The sequence below is a fragment of the Rhipicephalus microplus genome, chromosome X (assembly GCF_043290135.1).
Source record: "Rhipicephalus microplus isolate Deutch F79 chromosome X, USDA_Rmic, whole genome shotgun sequence".
NCBI classification, from domain to species: domain Eukaryota; kingdom Metazoa; phylum Arthropoda; class Arachnida; order Ixodida; family Ixodidae; genus Rhipicephalus; species Rhipicephalus microplus.
Window position 1 is genome coordinate 403734055 of NC_134710.1, and position 16278 is coordinate 403750332.

At 44.1% G+C, this 16278-nt stretch overlaps 2 protein-coding genes across 4 annotated transcripts in view; one reads left to right on the forward strand and one right to left on the reverse strand.

Moving 5' to 3' along the window:
- The window catches only part of LOC119161865 (zinc finger CCHC domain-containing protein 24), a 251549-nt gene that overhangs the window by 130533 nt on the left and 104738 nt on the right, over positions 1–16278 (forward strand). The window lies entirely within an intron of this gene.
- LOC119160952 (sodium-coupled monocarboxylate transporter 2-like) overlaps positions 1027–16278 on the reverse strand; it is a 171372-nt gene continuing 156120 nt past the window's right edge. For both annotated transcript variants that reach the window (XM_075880192.1, XM_037413233.2), the window contains 6 exons: positions 16002–16069; positions 15831–15917; positions 15437–15609; positions 12752–12855; positions 2968–3062; positions 1027–2892 (listed from right to left, as the gene is read on the reverse strand). In XM_075880192.1, the coding sequence (XP_075736307.1) occupies positions 2800–2892; positions 2968–3062; positions 12752–12855; positions 15437–15609; positions 15831–15917; positions 16002–16069 (620 nt within the window). In that variant the 3' untranslated portion in view covers positions 1027–2799. The remainder of the gene's footprint in view (positions 2893–2967; positions 3063–12751; positions 12856–15436; positions 15610–15830; positions 15918–16001; positions 16070–16278) is intronic.

Sequence of the window (16278 nt, forward strand, 5' to 3'; positions counted from 1 at the left end):
TCTTCTGTATTGACAAATCCACTAGCCAAACCGACAATACCCCTGTTCGGCACAAAAGCATTACAGATCATTTTATTGTGATAAAAAAGTTTTCTTACCGTTCATGGCTTTCGTAGCTTGTCATCGTCTTAGTTACGGTAAACAAAGAACAAAGAACCAACAAAGAAGAACTTCTAAAGCACTGACATTGCACGGAGAGGTACTTTTTTTAATGGAGCGGTACAAAAATGCGCGCGCGCCGCTGCTAATCCGCATGGTGCGTCGAATCGGAAGCCTTCGTATTCCACAGTTCCCTGCGATTCCACATATTGCCGGTCACCTATTGAGACAGTCATTAGTTCGCGCTCGTCCTGTGTAAAATTGTGCATTACTTTTCTGTGCATATGCTTGGGTTTGATTGATATGTGGGGTTTAACGTCTCAAAACCACCATATGATTATGAGAGACGCCGTAGTGGAGGACTCTGGAAATTTTGACCACCTGAGGTTCTTTAACGTGCACCCAAATCTGATTTATTTGGGTTTGAGCAGAGTGCCCTAACTGTCGAGCTGTGAGAGTTAGTTTGCGCTCATTCTTCGTATGTTTTGTGCATGAGTCTTTTCAGCTTGAGAAGCATGCTACAATCTTCAAACTTCTTGTCGTTCTTCTTGTGACATTATAATTTGTTGCAATATCATTCATTCCATCGCACTTTTGGCGAAAAAACCCGCAATACACGCTCAGATACCTCGTTGTGCGATGCTGCAAACAATAAGTCCCAGACGTTTGTAGTCCTACACCGGCATTTCAATGTGTGCCGATACAGTTGTTATTGCTTGCAGTATAGACAGATGGTAATCACATTAAATGAAATAGCAATACACGTTGCTTGATTATACACTTGGAGGCAGATATTTCATGTACCAATACTCTGTTTTGTTTTTCCCGTTGAAAAACTCAAAACAAATTTCCCACCTCTTTCCCTCATGGTCAATTCGCCCTTCCAAAAAACAAAGAGGTCGAAAGGAAACAAACAATGCGAATCACTTGATTTGAGGTGCCAAAGTTGAAGTTGCCCCCATTTATTGCAGCTAGTTTCTGAGACAGACCCGTATATCAGGGGATCAAGTAACGTGCTGAACTCTAGCCAAGGAGCGAGAAATCTTTAGGACTCAAAACTCCGCTATTCGTGGCAACCAAATAATGTCACGCTCCTGCGGAGCCAACTTGTGCAAACGGCACCTGGCTAACGGCAAGTAAACTGCTGCTGTTTCAGTTGTCAAGGAAACCACTTGCGTGCGTTGCTATCTGCTCGGCTGCAGACACATGGAGCGTGAGAATGGATCATGCTGGGTTACTTGCGTTCCTTGATCTGACGCCGCGGACTCCTTGCTTCAGCGCGCAGTTAGTGACACAACACAATGTCGCTCTTGTGTAGCGATTGGTGTCGTTAAACGCAGCTGCGCTAAATGCAGCTCCATCATTGCGAAACATGAGAAAGTGCGTAGCACGGGTACACAGCGATTCAGGTTCGCAGAGTTCCCACTGCTCCATTTCCAATCCGTCGATAATGTTAAGGTTTGAGGCAAGACTGCAAGTACTTACAGCCACGAGCAGAATCTTGTTAGTGAGATAAGCAAACTCGGTATGCCATATGAGCGTTAATTTTCCTTCTCTTTATCGAGTTTTAGCTTCTTGCGGGAGTTGAAACACGTGTCGTTGTCAATGAGGTACATCAGGTAGTTTCCCCGTAAGATGTGGCTTTGGGAGAAATCGTGCGCACAGCGAGATGATAGAGCCCTTGATTATGATGCGCAGGCGTCAGCCGCATGTTTTCACAGCGCTTTATCTATAGGTTAATGTATTAATTTGTTAGTTTTTTTTCTATCGATTATACTTTTTATTCCGGGCTAATTGATTTTACCATTGTTTTGAGCATAGCCAGCCTTGCTTTAGTCCTGCATTGACCTCTTAATTTCATGCGCTTCATAAAACTTATGAATGAACTGTATACGATCTGGACCTCTAAAGCGCTACGGGCTTTTAAAAAAAGTAAAGGCATTTTCACGCAGTGAAAGCTACCAAAACAGTGAGGCGCTCTCGTGCCAACTCCTGCTACCGCTCGCGACGAGCGGCTTCTACCTACTTCTTCATTAGGAGTACGAAAAATCTCGCCCGTTTTTTGGAAGGGACACGACACACGTAAACGCCTTTTCTATTTCGCGCCTCTTCTACTTGCCCGCTGCAAGGCCTCACGTTACTGCCTCTCCGGTGCATCTTTTATGCTAAACCAATTTCTCTCCCTAGTCGCCTTCTTCCGCCACCTCCTGTAAGCTCCTCTGCATCGGCACATTCTCTTCGACAACCTGCGTTACGACAACAACGAAGGGTCGACTTATTACAACTTCACTGTTGCAAAAGAAAAATAAAGAAAATAGGAAGACCGCGGCCAACGCCGGTGTCGTCTCCTCAAACACGCTGCCGAAGAGAGGGCGTCACAGAACACCTACCAGTTTGAGGGCGTGCGGACATGCTCGACCGACTTTTTTCATTTTCTTGTTTCTTTTTCTTTCGCTTTCTGTGGCTGCTGCTCCGTGCCGCAAAGAACTGCCACTTGATGTGCTCTCGTCGGTGCATGCTATTCCTGTGACATTATCTGGTCGCCCCGTGCGCTCGTAATGACGGGATTAAAACCTTTTAAATGTTTCTTGCTCCGTCATTCCAGCTTCTTACTCGTTAGAAGCTGGGAGAATCATTTGCGTGTGGCCTGTGTGACATACCAGAGTGCGAATTGTTGTGCTGAATTCTAAAACTTTGTTCCTACACAAAGCTCTCGTTGCCCAGTAGTGTCAAGGTCGTTTTCGTGTCTGACGCTGAGTCGTCATCTACGGGTAGAACCTCCGCGATCTTTGCCTGAAAAAAAAAAAAAGTCAAATACACTCACTTTACTCGTCTCTTGCACACAACCTCTTTTCTTTTGCCACCCACCTTTTCGTATCGTGGTAGCAGGCCCAATTTTCTCCATAGAGAGACAAAAATATCACTCGTTAACTGTGTGTGCTTCTCAGTTACTTCCCTTCCACCTGAAAGTTCAAGTAGAAAATTAGCTCTACGTGAGAGCACAGCATTGTCTTTAAAAGACATATCAAGACAAATTTGCATAAATGTATTATATAAACACACTTTCACAGCTGCGAGAGCTATAAAGAGAAGTTATAAGGGTGAGGGGCAAAGTTATCAGCTCTGATACATGAAAAAAATAACCAGTCAACTGAAAAATAGTTGCAAAAATAGCCAGGAGCCAAAGGCCGTAAAATTAGCCAGCACTAGACACGCACATGGATAAACCGCTTATAAATATTGATTTAAATTGCGAAATATAAAAACCTTTAGGTGAGAATGTAAACATATGTAGCAGGAACACTTAAAGATTATAATTTCTCATATTCTAGCTTCAATTTAGAAAGCATTTTAGGCATAATGACGTAGCGTTTGCTCTGTTGAAAAAATGGTTCGAAACGCGCCTAGGAAGAATTTTGTCGAAATGACTATAAGTTCCGACGATAAAAGTGAGCCTGGTGAGTGTGCTAGAAATAAAAGTTGCTGAAATTGGCGCATAAAATGTAGCGATTTTCACACACTAGTTTCCTTCATGATGACTACGCCCGAGTCGCAGTCCGTACCTAGGCACAGGAAATCATACAAGCAGTTTGTCAGATATCCATAAGGATTGATTCGTGGCCGAGTTCGTACTATATACTGAAGCGAGCACTCAACAACAAGGACATATGACAAAGGCGGCAAGAAAGCACTTACTAACCACTGTTCGTTCTGCTTCTGCTGCCGCCTTTGCTTTTTGCCTACTGGTTTTTGAGTGCTTACTTGAAATGTTGGATGCCCGATTTCTAATGTCGATGAGTGCAGAGCGCCCTCGATGCAGACCGCTTTATATTCATTTTCACTTCCAAGTGTGCTTCAGTGCCTCGTCCCGTAAAGGTTCATCTGAAAAATAAGGCCCCGTGCACCTGTTCTCGCTGCATCCAACCCAGGTATCCAAGAGGATTTTGTATATGTGTGTGAGAGGCCTGCTTGAGTGACATGTTATAATTGCAAAAAAAAAAAAAAAACGTGCAGGAAGGAGAAGATGACAAACTGCGATAAATATACGTAATCATTTTTATGTTTACGTTATGACTGCCCCCGTTGACCTTTACGCCTGCTCACGCCATTGTGCCATCTTCTTCATTGAAGTTATTATGCCCTTATTCAATGCGCGAAATTCTCTTTGCGTGGTTGCAAGAATGCTTTGGGTGCTAAGTTTTGGCACCACATCCTTGAACGTCACGAGCTGCGACGTCAGCAGATAAAAAAAAGAATTCTCAAATTTGGGGACACGAAAGTGGTCAGGAAGGAGAAAGTAGCCAACCCAATTTTTCTGCACTGCTGGCCTAGAAAAGTAGCCAAACTAGTGCAAGATAGCAGAACCTGGCAGCTATAGTGAAGGGGGTGAAAAAGATAAGAATGACGTCATTAAGCGGAAGAGACACAATTCGTTTGCAACCCTACCCTGATGAGGAGTCCGGGTAGAAAGAATGGTGAAACAGTTCAGTTTCACAGTAAGGTCAATCAAAGAATGCGATGGAAACAAGTCGCAGTGTTTAGAAAGTAAGTCCAGGAGCTTTAGGAGCAATAAGAGTTTTAGTAAATATGGAAGAGAGAGAAATGAAGAGGAACATAAATGTTTATTGGGGCATAAAAGCAGAGATATTGGTCTGAATAAATTTTTTCGGCCTGTTACTCAGGTGAGAAAGAGACGGAAATAAAAGGCGGGGAGGTTAACCACGTACCCGATTCGCTACCCATACACTGGGAAAGAAAAAAAAGGATGAAAAGATAGAGATAATGAAAGAGAGAGATGGAATCATGGGTGCACTTGGGGAAGCACACCAAGAATGCAAGAGGACGCAGGTCTGTCAAATTCAAGTGGCATCTACGTCAACTTGATCGTTCGTTGAATCTACAACTACCATCACACATAGCGCCACTTGATGCGGCACTGTTCTGCTGAATTCGGGTCTACTTCGCGTTCACAAAGGTGTGCTTGTTTCGCATCGGAATGGCGGACACCTCTAGTGCCTCAACACGTACCTTCTGCGATACGAAAAAGAGAATTGAGCACGTCCTGTGCAGCTCTGCTCACAATGACACCCAGCTATACCTGCCCCGGTTGCTTCTTGTCCAATTGTACTTAAGACACTTTTTTGCAGCTCATATTCTTGAAATCTGTGCCTTGAACGTACAAAAGGCAACAAAAAGGTTACTGAAGTAAACATAAGCTTGCTAATTAAGCAGGTGTTCTGCAGTGTAGCCACAGAATTATGAAGAGATGGCTACTGTATGACCATGAGAAGTTCCGTATAGAATGGTGCTACTGATGACAAGCGGCTCAGGAGTTTGAGAATTTTATGTCAAAAAGCATACCATGATTTGTATGTGTAGTCAGCGATGCAACTTTCTGCTGAACTGATGCTCAAAAAGGGGTGGCTCAACGATGGCGTTCGCGTATAATATTCAGTGCCAATATTCACCAGTAGCGTTCTATGGCACTGAATCATGATGATGATGATGATGATGGTGATGATTTAGTGCCATAGAATGCTACCAGCGTGTGTGCGTCAATTTACAGCAGAACCACCACGCCTGATCACAACCGATACAACTTTCCGACATTGCTGCTCGCCCATCCAGTAAGAGCCAGCATTCACGTTGGTACTTGCTTGAAAGGAAACTGAGCGGTGAGCGGACATTGTACACGAAGTTATCAACCTTCGTCGCAGCTCATCGCTTTCAAGACAGAGCCCGCGTGTCCGCACAATAGCTTCTCCGCGCCCCTTCGCGCACAGCTAGTTCTGAGACGCTGAAGCTGCTAAAGAAGCTCAGAGGCACACGCACTTTGAACAACGTCTACAAATAGCTTGCCGTCTGCAAAAAGGTGTGTGTGTGCTCGAGGCTGAGTTGTCTTAGGCGTGTTGTGGCGAAGCGAGGGTTAGATGGTTATGTATACCATAGTCACGCGCCTCGAATAATTTTTTTCTGAGGGCAGTACATATATGATACTGAGGCATCGAGAAAGATGCATGTTTTAAATGTTTGACATGCAGTGTTAGCGCTCTCCACACGCCAGAGCCAGCAAACGTAAAATATTTGAGTTTGAGTTTCAATTTCTTTCACCCAGCTTCTGCAAGCCAGCCACACAGCAACAGACGCTATCATGATGAGCCAACACACTTTCATTGAGTATGCAAACAGTGCATTCTTCCTATAGATGAAATTGTCGAAGCCGCTGTTGGAGTCACTGGACGACAATTCAGTCATTGTTGTATGCGTGGACGACGTTCAACTGACTGCAGACTACAGGGCATCTATGTCACCAGTTGCTGTCTACACGTGACTTGAACCTACCTCAGGTTTGTTGTGCTCACATGTCACTGTGAAACCATCCCCTCGATGGCGAAAACCAAATGCCAAACATTAAATTCTATACAATTGTTTGTGGCTTCGAGAATGGTTTATGGTGAAGGTTCTTTAATGCAGCTTGAGGAACATCGTTTTTGGGGATACAATTGTTACAAAACAGATTGCGTGTTTATCACTATTTCACAAAATGCCGGAGTCATAGGCGATGATGTAACGAGCCGTAGTATTGGAAATTTCCGGTATTATTTCTGGCTGTCCACCGAACCTTTGGGAGCATTCCACCACAGAGAGAGAGAGAGAGAGAGCAGCGTGTGTTCGGCCATCACTCACAGAAGCACGGCGGTGGGCGCTACCATGAGCTGTGGGAGCCCAAAGAAAATTTGCATGACACTAACGCCTCAATATTTCTCCAATCCAAGATTTATCGACACCGTTTGAAACAGTGCGCATACGCACACTAAACTGACTTCACTGAGAGAAAAAAAGAAAGATGACAGTTCAAGGAGTGTTTCAGTTCCTTGGCGGCCCATAATCACAAAGAAGCACTCACAGCAAAAAAAAAGTAAGATTAAGTCTCAGCCAATGCTTATGCTGTACATTACTTAAGCGAGGGTATCTGCTATAATAAATAACAATTACGAGCGAAATGCGACAGTACTTTTTTTTTGAAAGCGTGGTTTCTCAATGGCCGCCATTAACGCGTTTGTCAACACGATTCGCTGAAATTTCAGCGTTAAGAACCGGCCGCGCTAATCAAATTTCACTCGCAGCTTTTATCACTGTAATCGCAACTTTTATCACGTGCTAATCAATTTCACTCGCAGCTTTTATAAAACAATCACTCGCAGCTTTTATGCAATGCTAAACATTTTGAAGAATGGCGTTTGACTTGGATAATTAAGAGAGCATGGCAAAAACTGACATTGCGACTGAAACAACTAGCTACGAGTAACAGCGTGTACAGTAGAAAAACATCCTCTGGGGCTGTTGTGTAAGTTAAGCGTAGCACAAGTAAGAAGTTATATACAAAATGTAGATGTCTGAAGAAGCAGCACCACTTTTTTGTTTTATTCTTCGTCACTGCCGCCATGCTGAAGCAGTCTTTTTACACAGACGTTCTTTATTAGCATCATTGTTTCCGTACTATAATAAAGCAAAATCTTTAGATGTGTCATAAAACGCAAAAAAAAGTGACCATCGGTGTCTGGCGTCGGTGGCGTAGGCCTACTGTGGCGTCGAGCCAACAGAAGGGATGCAAGAAGAAAAAAATTGGCCCCGTATCTGCATGTCATCTGCAAATGTCGTCGAAAAATGATAGTCTTGCGTGTGAAGAGAGTGAACAAGACATTTATTTGATGTTCTGCTCAAGAGAATCAGTGAATGGTATTCCGGAGGCGCTGCGTTAGAGTGCTTCGAGCGTGCAGCGGAGGCGAACGAACGCATCAAAGCACGTCACACGTGAGACATGTACGCCATCTGGCAGTTTTCTTAGAAAACAAAGCGCATGGCTCTGAGACGGGTGTACGCACCCGTCTCAGAGGTGATAAGGTGTACAACGCAAGTCGACGGGGAGGTGCCACCACCGTCTCCTCTTAGCAAAGCGTTGGAAACACTCGCCTTTTCGTGCAAGCGTTACATGATCAGCGCAGCGTGATAAGCGCTACGGTCCTTAGAATTACTTATGTATGCCTTTTCTAGTAAAAGACGCACATGCAGAATATATACGTGTTGTTATGGTGTATGAGAAATACCCAGACTCCACACATATATACACTGACAGATCGGCTCAGCCGGACTGCTCTACAGGAGCAGTAGTGATACCAAGGTTGGCCACGACAATTAAATTCAAGACATCTCACGCAACAACATCAACGGCAGCAGAATCGCCAGCACTTCGTGTCGCGTTGCAATTTGTAGTTGATCAACCTACACGCAAGTGGACTATTTTCTGCGACTCGAAGGCGGCACTGCAGTCTCTACTATCAGCCTTACGCCGTGGACCACACGAGCAGCTGGTACTAGAGATTGCAGAGGTTATACACCACCTGACTTAGAAAGGGTACCAAATTACACTTCAGGGTTTGCTGAGTCACTGCGGAATTATCGGCAATGAACGGGCCGATCAAGCTGCCCGCTCAGCCCACACAGAATATCATAAACTACGACTACCACTTTCTAGGACAGATGCTGCACGAAAGCTCCGCAGGCTTGCTCGCCAGCAAACCACATCACAATGAAATCAGCCACACTTCAAGCATGCCCGACTGTACTCGCTTGACCCTACGCTAAGTCTTCAAGTCCCGTCGAGGCTTTGCCAAGCAGACCAGACCCTGTTATGTAGGCTGTGGTTGGGCGTTGCGTTTACCAACGCCTACGCTTTCCGCATTGGGATGGCCGACACCGCAGCCTGTGGCCACTGTGGCAAAGAGGAAACAATTCAACATATTTTTTGTGAGAGCCTAGCGTATAGTAAACAACGACTATGCCTTGGCAAGGAACTCAGCAAATAAGATAATCAACCTCTGTCGGAGCAAGGAATTCTACAATATCGACAAGATGCAACTTCACAAAAGAAGGCCCTAAAAGCGTTACTACACTTTTTGCGATCGACCGGCCTTACTGAACTGTTGCAGCTAGGACGCCCTTCCTGTGTGTGATTTCATTTTCACATGAGTGCGCGAGCGTTTTTTTTTCTTCTATCTACCCCCTCTTTCTTGCCCCTACTTCCCCGCCCCCTGTGCTGGGTAGCAAACCAGATGCCAATATCTGGTTAACCTCCCGGCCTTTCCTTTCTCTCTCTCTCTCTATGGCGCCCCAGACATGTGAAATGATTGCTTTTTAATTCAAAATTGCACAAGAATGAACGCTAAATTTTGAGCAACATTGGTGGGCGCTGCGGATGGGGTCGGCCATTTCAAGTACCCAGTGTGGTTAAGAGTAAACAAACAGACAAACGTACAGACAAATTTACAGACAGGCAGACCAAACTTTTTGCGTCAAAGGTCCCCAAGAAAGACTATCGTCTTTAACAGAGAGCTTGGAGCACGCTTGAGCTTCGCCTTGAACACCGGAATGCGATAGCGTTTGCGGGCTTGTGCGCATCGCCTTCTCACATTCTAGCTTGACTTCGGTTCTCGGTGCGTGCCTCAACCGTGCCACTAGGAAACAAACCAATAAGCGCGGAAACATTGGCCGTTTTAAAGTATCCTAGGATTCCTACTATAAGTACACTTGTTAACTATACCACTACACCATAGTTGATCCTTTTTCCAATTGTCGAATGGCACAATAGTACTACGCATCCGTAAGGCAATGCGCGAACCTGCACAGCTGTTCTTTTTGTTGATGGTTCTTCTGCTGATGATGAATGTCTGAGAGCTTTGTGATGAGTAGGCCTTTACGACACCCCCTTGTTTCACAATTCGCATGTTTGGACGCCTGGCGTGATTCTGCGCAATATTACATGCGCTAAAGAGTTTTTCCAGTATATGACATTCGTATAGTGTTTTTTTTTTAAGTAGCTTCGAAAAATAGGGTGGCTCTCTGGTAGAAAACGAGCTTGCGACGCAAATGGCCTGGGTCAATCACTCGCTTTGACCGAATTTCTTTATAATTATTTTTATTTTATTTGCATTTTTCTCTTATTTTCGGTCACGGACAAGATGATTTTTTGCTAATAACCCAAGACGCCGTCACTAAAATTTTTGTGAAGAGAGCTTCTTAACAATATTGCGTTAAAATCATCATCCCATGATGAACGGTTCATAATATTTTCGTGGTTACGGTGCGTAAAACCTCATATATTATTATTCCTCCGTGAAGACATCGTCATTAATGGCATCACAAATAACCGAATTTCGGATGTCATTATGAAGTTAGCATTTGATCAGATCAAAATCAGGCATTCTATTGAAGTGGGACATTATCAGAAGCTACGTCATTATATGACCTCTCATGCCGACGTCGTCGCATCGCATCGCACCCTAGCAAAAGGTGCGCCGATCACGGATGCAATCGAAGAGGCCTCCGATGCTAGATGCCACATTACATGCGGAAAGCTTTAGTAGGACTGCGGGAGAAAGACCTATACTGAGACTAAGACGAGACATGGGATGGCTTTCGGCCTTCGAGTATTCTTATAGGTAAATAAAGAAGGGAGCTTTTGAGTGTTCTATCATTGGCCTCCGTTATAAGCTGGCAGGACGCTGTGCAAACGTTCTCACCGCTACTGCCCGCATGCCGCGATAAGAAAAAAAATAATATTTATAGTTGATGGGGTTGAACGTTCCAAAACCACGATATTATTGTGAAAGACGCCATAGCGGAGGGCTCCGAAAATTTTATTTTTACCATCAGTTGTTCTTTAGCGTGCAATGACGTCGCACAGTATAAGAGCTTCTAGCATTCGGCCTCTATCGAAAATGCAGCTGCCGTGGCTGGGATTCAATCTCACGACCTGCATGCGGGTCAGCAGTCACGCACCTTGGCCCCTAGACCAACATGGTGGGTGATAAAAAAGGAGTAAAATTGATCAAACGAAAAAATGTTGCAGAAGCCGTTTAAAAATCAGTGTGAAAGTTCACGCATTTTGAACACACACACACACACGCACACACACACTCACTCACTCACTCACTCACTCACTCACTCACTCACTCACTCACTCACTCACTCACTCACTCACTGATATTCTAGTTCTCCTGACACACCAGTTTATTTGCTGCGACAGCCTCCTAAACAAGGTGGTATTTTTGGGCGCATTAAAGTTATGTCAACTTCCATTCATAACACCAATGTAAGGAGGCACCGTACTGTAGAAGTCGCAGTACGATACATATTTAACACTTTGAGCGTTTTCAAGATCCCGTGAGATGATACCTTGGGCATCCTGTGTTTTTAACACAGGCATTTCACCAGTGCAGCAAAAGTGTGCTTGATGTATGGTTCGTTTTCTATTAAATTTGAATTACATAGATAAAACGCGAAGCGATGTGCAAATGTGGTCATTCAACTATGACGCTGGCATCCGCTTGTACGACTCCAAACATCCGCAAGTACAGCGCTGCATCCGGCCTGCGAGATTGCCATGTATGTGATACAGCTGAACATTCGGTCATGTAGGAGTTAAAAGAGTACCTACTGTATATGCATGTAGATACAAGCTGGCGTGCTTCCGTGGAGGCGTAATTACCCTCTTTCGGTGCGCAGGCACGACAACGTGAAACGTATCTTTTTGTGCCTCTGCATGTGCGTCTGCATGTGTCACAGAGGCGTCTTGTTTGTTCTTTTGTTTAGAAAGCAGCCATGGCAAAACATTGTAAGCTGCGCTGGCGTGTCGGACTATGGCAATGAGCTCACTGCCTTGACAAACACGCTGTAAGATATATCTTCGAGCTTATACGAGCAGAATAGTCAGTCGGCAAGTACAGATGGTTAGAAGGTTGCTAAATAAATTGAATACGTAACTGATACCTTCACGAAATGCTGCCCCTGACAGTGTCCGGTTTCCGGAGCTAACAGTGAAGCTCGAGCGCTGCCCGCTCCTTTGCGTCATCTGTCCCTCAATCCCGCGGGTTCACAATCCTGTAGTTATGGCTATAGAGCGGCAATGATAAATAGCTCCCAGGCTACTAATTGTATTGCTAATGACCCACCAAGCATGCCAGTGGTAACCAATTTCTCTGCAGTAAAAGTTTTCTTTCCTGGCTGCCTTGTGCTTAATAGCTTACTAGAAGTGAGATTACGGGCGACATATAACGTAAAAGTCACCACGGAAGTGTTTGGAACTTGTGATTCCCACGTGAATATTTGTTTGTGAGGAGGCAACTATATAGTCATCGCAAATTTGATTGATTGATTGAATGATTTGTAGGGTTTAACGTCCCAAAACTACCACATGATTACGAAAGACGCCATAGTGGAGGGCTCCGGAAATTTCGACCACCTGGGGTTCTTTAACGTGCACCAAAATTTGAGTACATGGGCCTACAACATTTCCGCCTCCATCGGAAATGCAGCCGCCACAGCCGAGATTTGATCCCACGACCTGCGGGTCAGTAGCCGAGTACCTTAGCCACTGAACCACCATGCAAGGGCCGCTTTCGCAAATTTTTCTTACACTGTTAGGTATAGAGGAGACATGTAAGGGCGAGAGGTTAACCGGAATATGCGAATTCGGGTGAGGGTGAAGCAAAATAAGAACGATATAGCAGGAGCAACAGAGCAAGCGTTACGAGTACACACATATGAGTGTTCACCGGGTACATCCGGGATGTGGAAAAAAAAATTTACGTACCTGTGAGGAGGCTGACGATCATACCGACGAGTATTGTGAGTCCCGCAGAAGCCAAGACTCCCCAGTTCGACGAGAAACGATACAACGGGAACACATCTGCATCGCTGTAGCAAAGCAAAAGAGGCGCAGTTTAGGATACCATTTCGCGCATGCCGGCACACTGCGGCCGCGACCTCGCAAAAGCCTAATCACCATCGAAGAGGGTAAAGCATGAGTAGAGGTCGAAATAAAAATTGGCATCAGTCTTTCTCGAATTTAGTGGAAAAAAAATCTTTAAACATGTGGTGTCAATGGAGGCACGGTTTCGACAAGCATATACTTGTCTTTATCGAGGCAGCAATTGCTTTCCTTGGAAGCGCTTATGTGTACTCCTTTACACCTCTCTCCCTATGACAGAAAAGAAAGACACGAAGAAAGCAAGGACCGAGAGAAGGCTACATAGCTTGTTCAAAAGACGAAAAATTCTTAGAACACGGGGTGTCGCTCCATGGAGCCCACGCGTGTCGAAACGTCGGCTCCAGCGACATCCCTCGTTCGAAGAATTTTCCCCTTCGTCACGCTTCTCGTGAATTTCTGCCTTATCTTCAAAAACGTCCCCCTATTATGTGTGTGCACGCGCGAAAAGCTACAGAAAGGTAGATATGAGAGAAGGGAAGGTGTGATACAATCCTGCTTGTGATATGTACAAAAAGTTTTTTTTTATGACCGGGTGTTACTTAAATGACGTTATTCTATATGTTGTTTCGAGCCCTGTATTTGTATTCCACTAACTCATAGGCAAGGAAGAACCAGCACTTTTGAATTTGTTATGAGATTTCCTGATATTGTACATCATTATATTATTAATAATAACAAATTGAGAAGGTTAAGCATTGAAGCCTCCGTGTGGCCCATGCGCAGGTGGGAAAGTATAAAGATATAAAAGAGGAAAAAAGAAATAGTTTGTCTGCTGAATTCCCAGCGCCTGACGGAAGCTTTTGAAATTAAAAGGCTCTTTGTACGTTACCGTTCGTTCATTTCATGTATGACTACCCGTTCATTCTTCGATGAATATTGTGGAAAATTCAATACAGAGATTTAACTATTGCAGAAATGAAAGCACTTCTTCCGTCAATGTAGTGCTTGAGGTGCGACCAGCTGAAGAATAAAGCGATGTATACTATAGGACGTAAAAGACTACATATCTCACGTGACAGCGCTGGGCATAGCAGCAGTTTTGATGCATAACGACAGAAAATTATCGACAGCAAATGTGATCCACCGATTGTCATCCGGTGCCCTAAGGAGACGGTCGTAGATCTCAACACCGACGCGTTCTAGGCGTTTCGCAAGACAAGGAAGCGGTTTTAAGGCATTAAGGCATGCGTAAGACATCCTGAGTAAAGAGAAGGCTGCTCATGCAGACCTCTGTTAGACGGTAAACTTTAAAAAATGTGCCTGCATGAGAACCTCAAACGCGAATTAAAGCTTAAATGGGATGCTTTGGTAGCCTATCCATAGATTTGTCCATTTAGGCACACACACTGTTTTTTTTTGCACTGTAGGGTTGGACATGCATGTTCTGCAATGGAAAGAGTGACATGCTCGATATTTTATGATAGATTGACGTCGATACTGGCTGCTACAGCACAGTCACCTGCTTCGGCAGGCACCTAACTCCTTCACAACACGCCAGTCAACGACTGATGAAAATCGAGCTTCAAAAAAAAAACGAAAAAACTAGGACCTGCTAAACCACCAAACAAAGAATTTGTGGCAGCTTAAGAGGTCTTGGCTATGAGGCTAGTGGCTTTTAGCGTCGCACAACCTTCCGATGATCTGTATAAAATACGTGGAAAACTTCTTTCCTGTTTTTCTCTAAACTTCGTGTTAGTGTTTTTTTCCTGCGCGAAAAGTCATCACTTTTGTATGACCCAATATTTTTCACTGACACTTCCAATGCATTTTATGGACATTAAGCTATGCAATCAACTAAGATAATTGTAAACCACCAATACATTTTTATGGCACAAGGTTTTGACTGGAAGGCCACCACCTGAAATTACGCAATTTTGGGTTTTTTCACCCGTAATATATTTAGTATTGATGACTTCACAAATATTCTAGTTTGTTGCGCAGCCTGAATGTACAGCTACATTGTTACTGAGTGATTTTCATTTTAAGTCAGATGATCGGCAGTTATCACCATTCGTGTGATGGGCGTATTTAAGGCAATTTCTATAATAAATTGCGATTACTTGAACGTTTCTTGCCGAAAAATTCTTGAAGTGTCGTTTTACATAGCTTTAAAACAGCCCTTAAACAGCCCTAACACAGGTGCACAATGTGAAAAAAGAAAAACGAACAAGCGTAATATAAATGTCTTTATCTGTCAGGAAAAGCTATTTGCTCTTTGTGCTTCAGACGCGCTTGTCCTCATGTTATATTTTGAAGTCACATGAAGTGATGATAATACTCTGCGACTTGTGCAGTTTCTATGTTAAGGTTTGAGAAACGTAACGTGCAATTTTTGCTTAACAAATGGTTGTGTTCGTCAGCGAAAATAAAATAGTGGAAGATATACTCATGCGTATTTGAATTGATAATTTTTTCAAAGGTTGACTTCCGTTTAGACCTTCAGCGTTATAAGTAAACCTTTATTAACGTGCTTCTTTTTTTTTCAATGTAAGGGGAGAGAAGTCCTACCTGTGAGCAGCGGAATAGGATGATGTATGCATCGCGTCTACTGCCATAGTTGAGTTAGTGGGGCAGTAGTCCGTGCTGACTGGCATCATGGGTGCTCGGATACCATAATAGATCTTTCCAAACATTTGCCAGAACTGCAGGGCCGTTGTGAGGAGTGTGCCTGCAACCACACCCTGTTGGAGAGATTGTAAATCAAGATAGAGCAAAGCAACGCAAACAACTAAAAACAAGGAGCTGATTGTCCAACCATTTGTTTTCATAAGTTTTCTCATTGGTCAGCCGGCGTCCTAATTAAATGCTCCGCATGGAAATTAGCTGACGTTTTCGCGAGTATAGGCTTAGAAGCTTGACCAGGACACATAAAAATTAATGTTAGAAATAACTTTCAGATTACCTTGCTGTTCGCCCATGGGAATAAGAAGGCCAAGAGAAACATCCCGACAAATGGACCGGAAGCTCCGTTGTGCATAACGACGACCACCTGGTGGCGAAAAAAATATAAAGGACACCTAAACATTTCTACTGCTCCTCCCTAGTGTCTCAGTCGTAAGATCCCCGTACTCACGTGAACTGCTGATCCAAGGTAGGGCACTATCATTGAATAGATAGTCATGATGATTCCGAAGAGAAACGCTGCAGCAAGAAGACAGGGCTTTAGTTATACGTAGATTACAGCACACCCTGGCAAGCCATGCCTTCAATGCGAGACAAGTTGTTAGTTTAGTGCGGATTTCATGAGCTTCGGACCGACGTCAAACCCGAAATTTTTATGCTAGCGTTAGAGATAATTGGTGAATGCCGTGAAATGATAATAAAAACAAAGAATATGTATGAACAGGAAA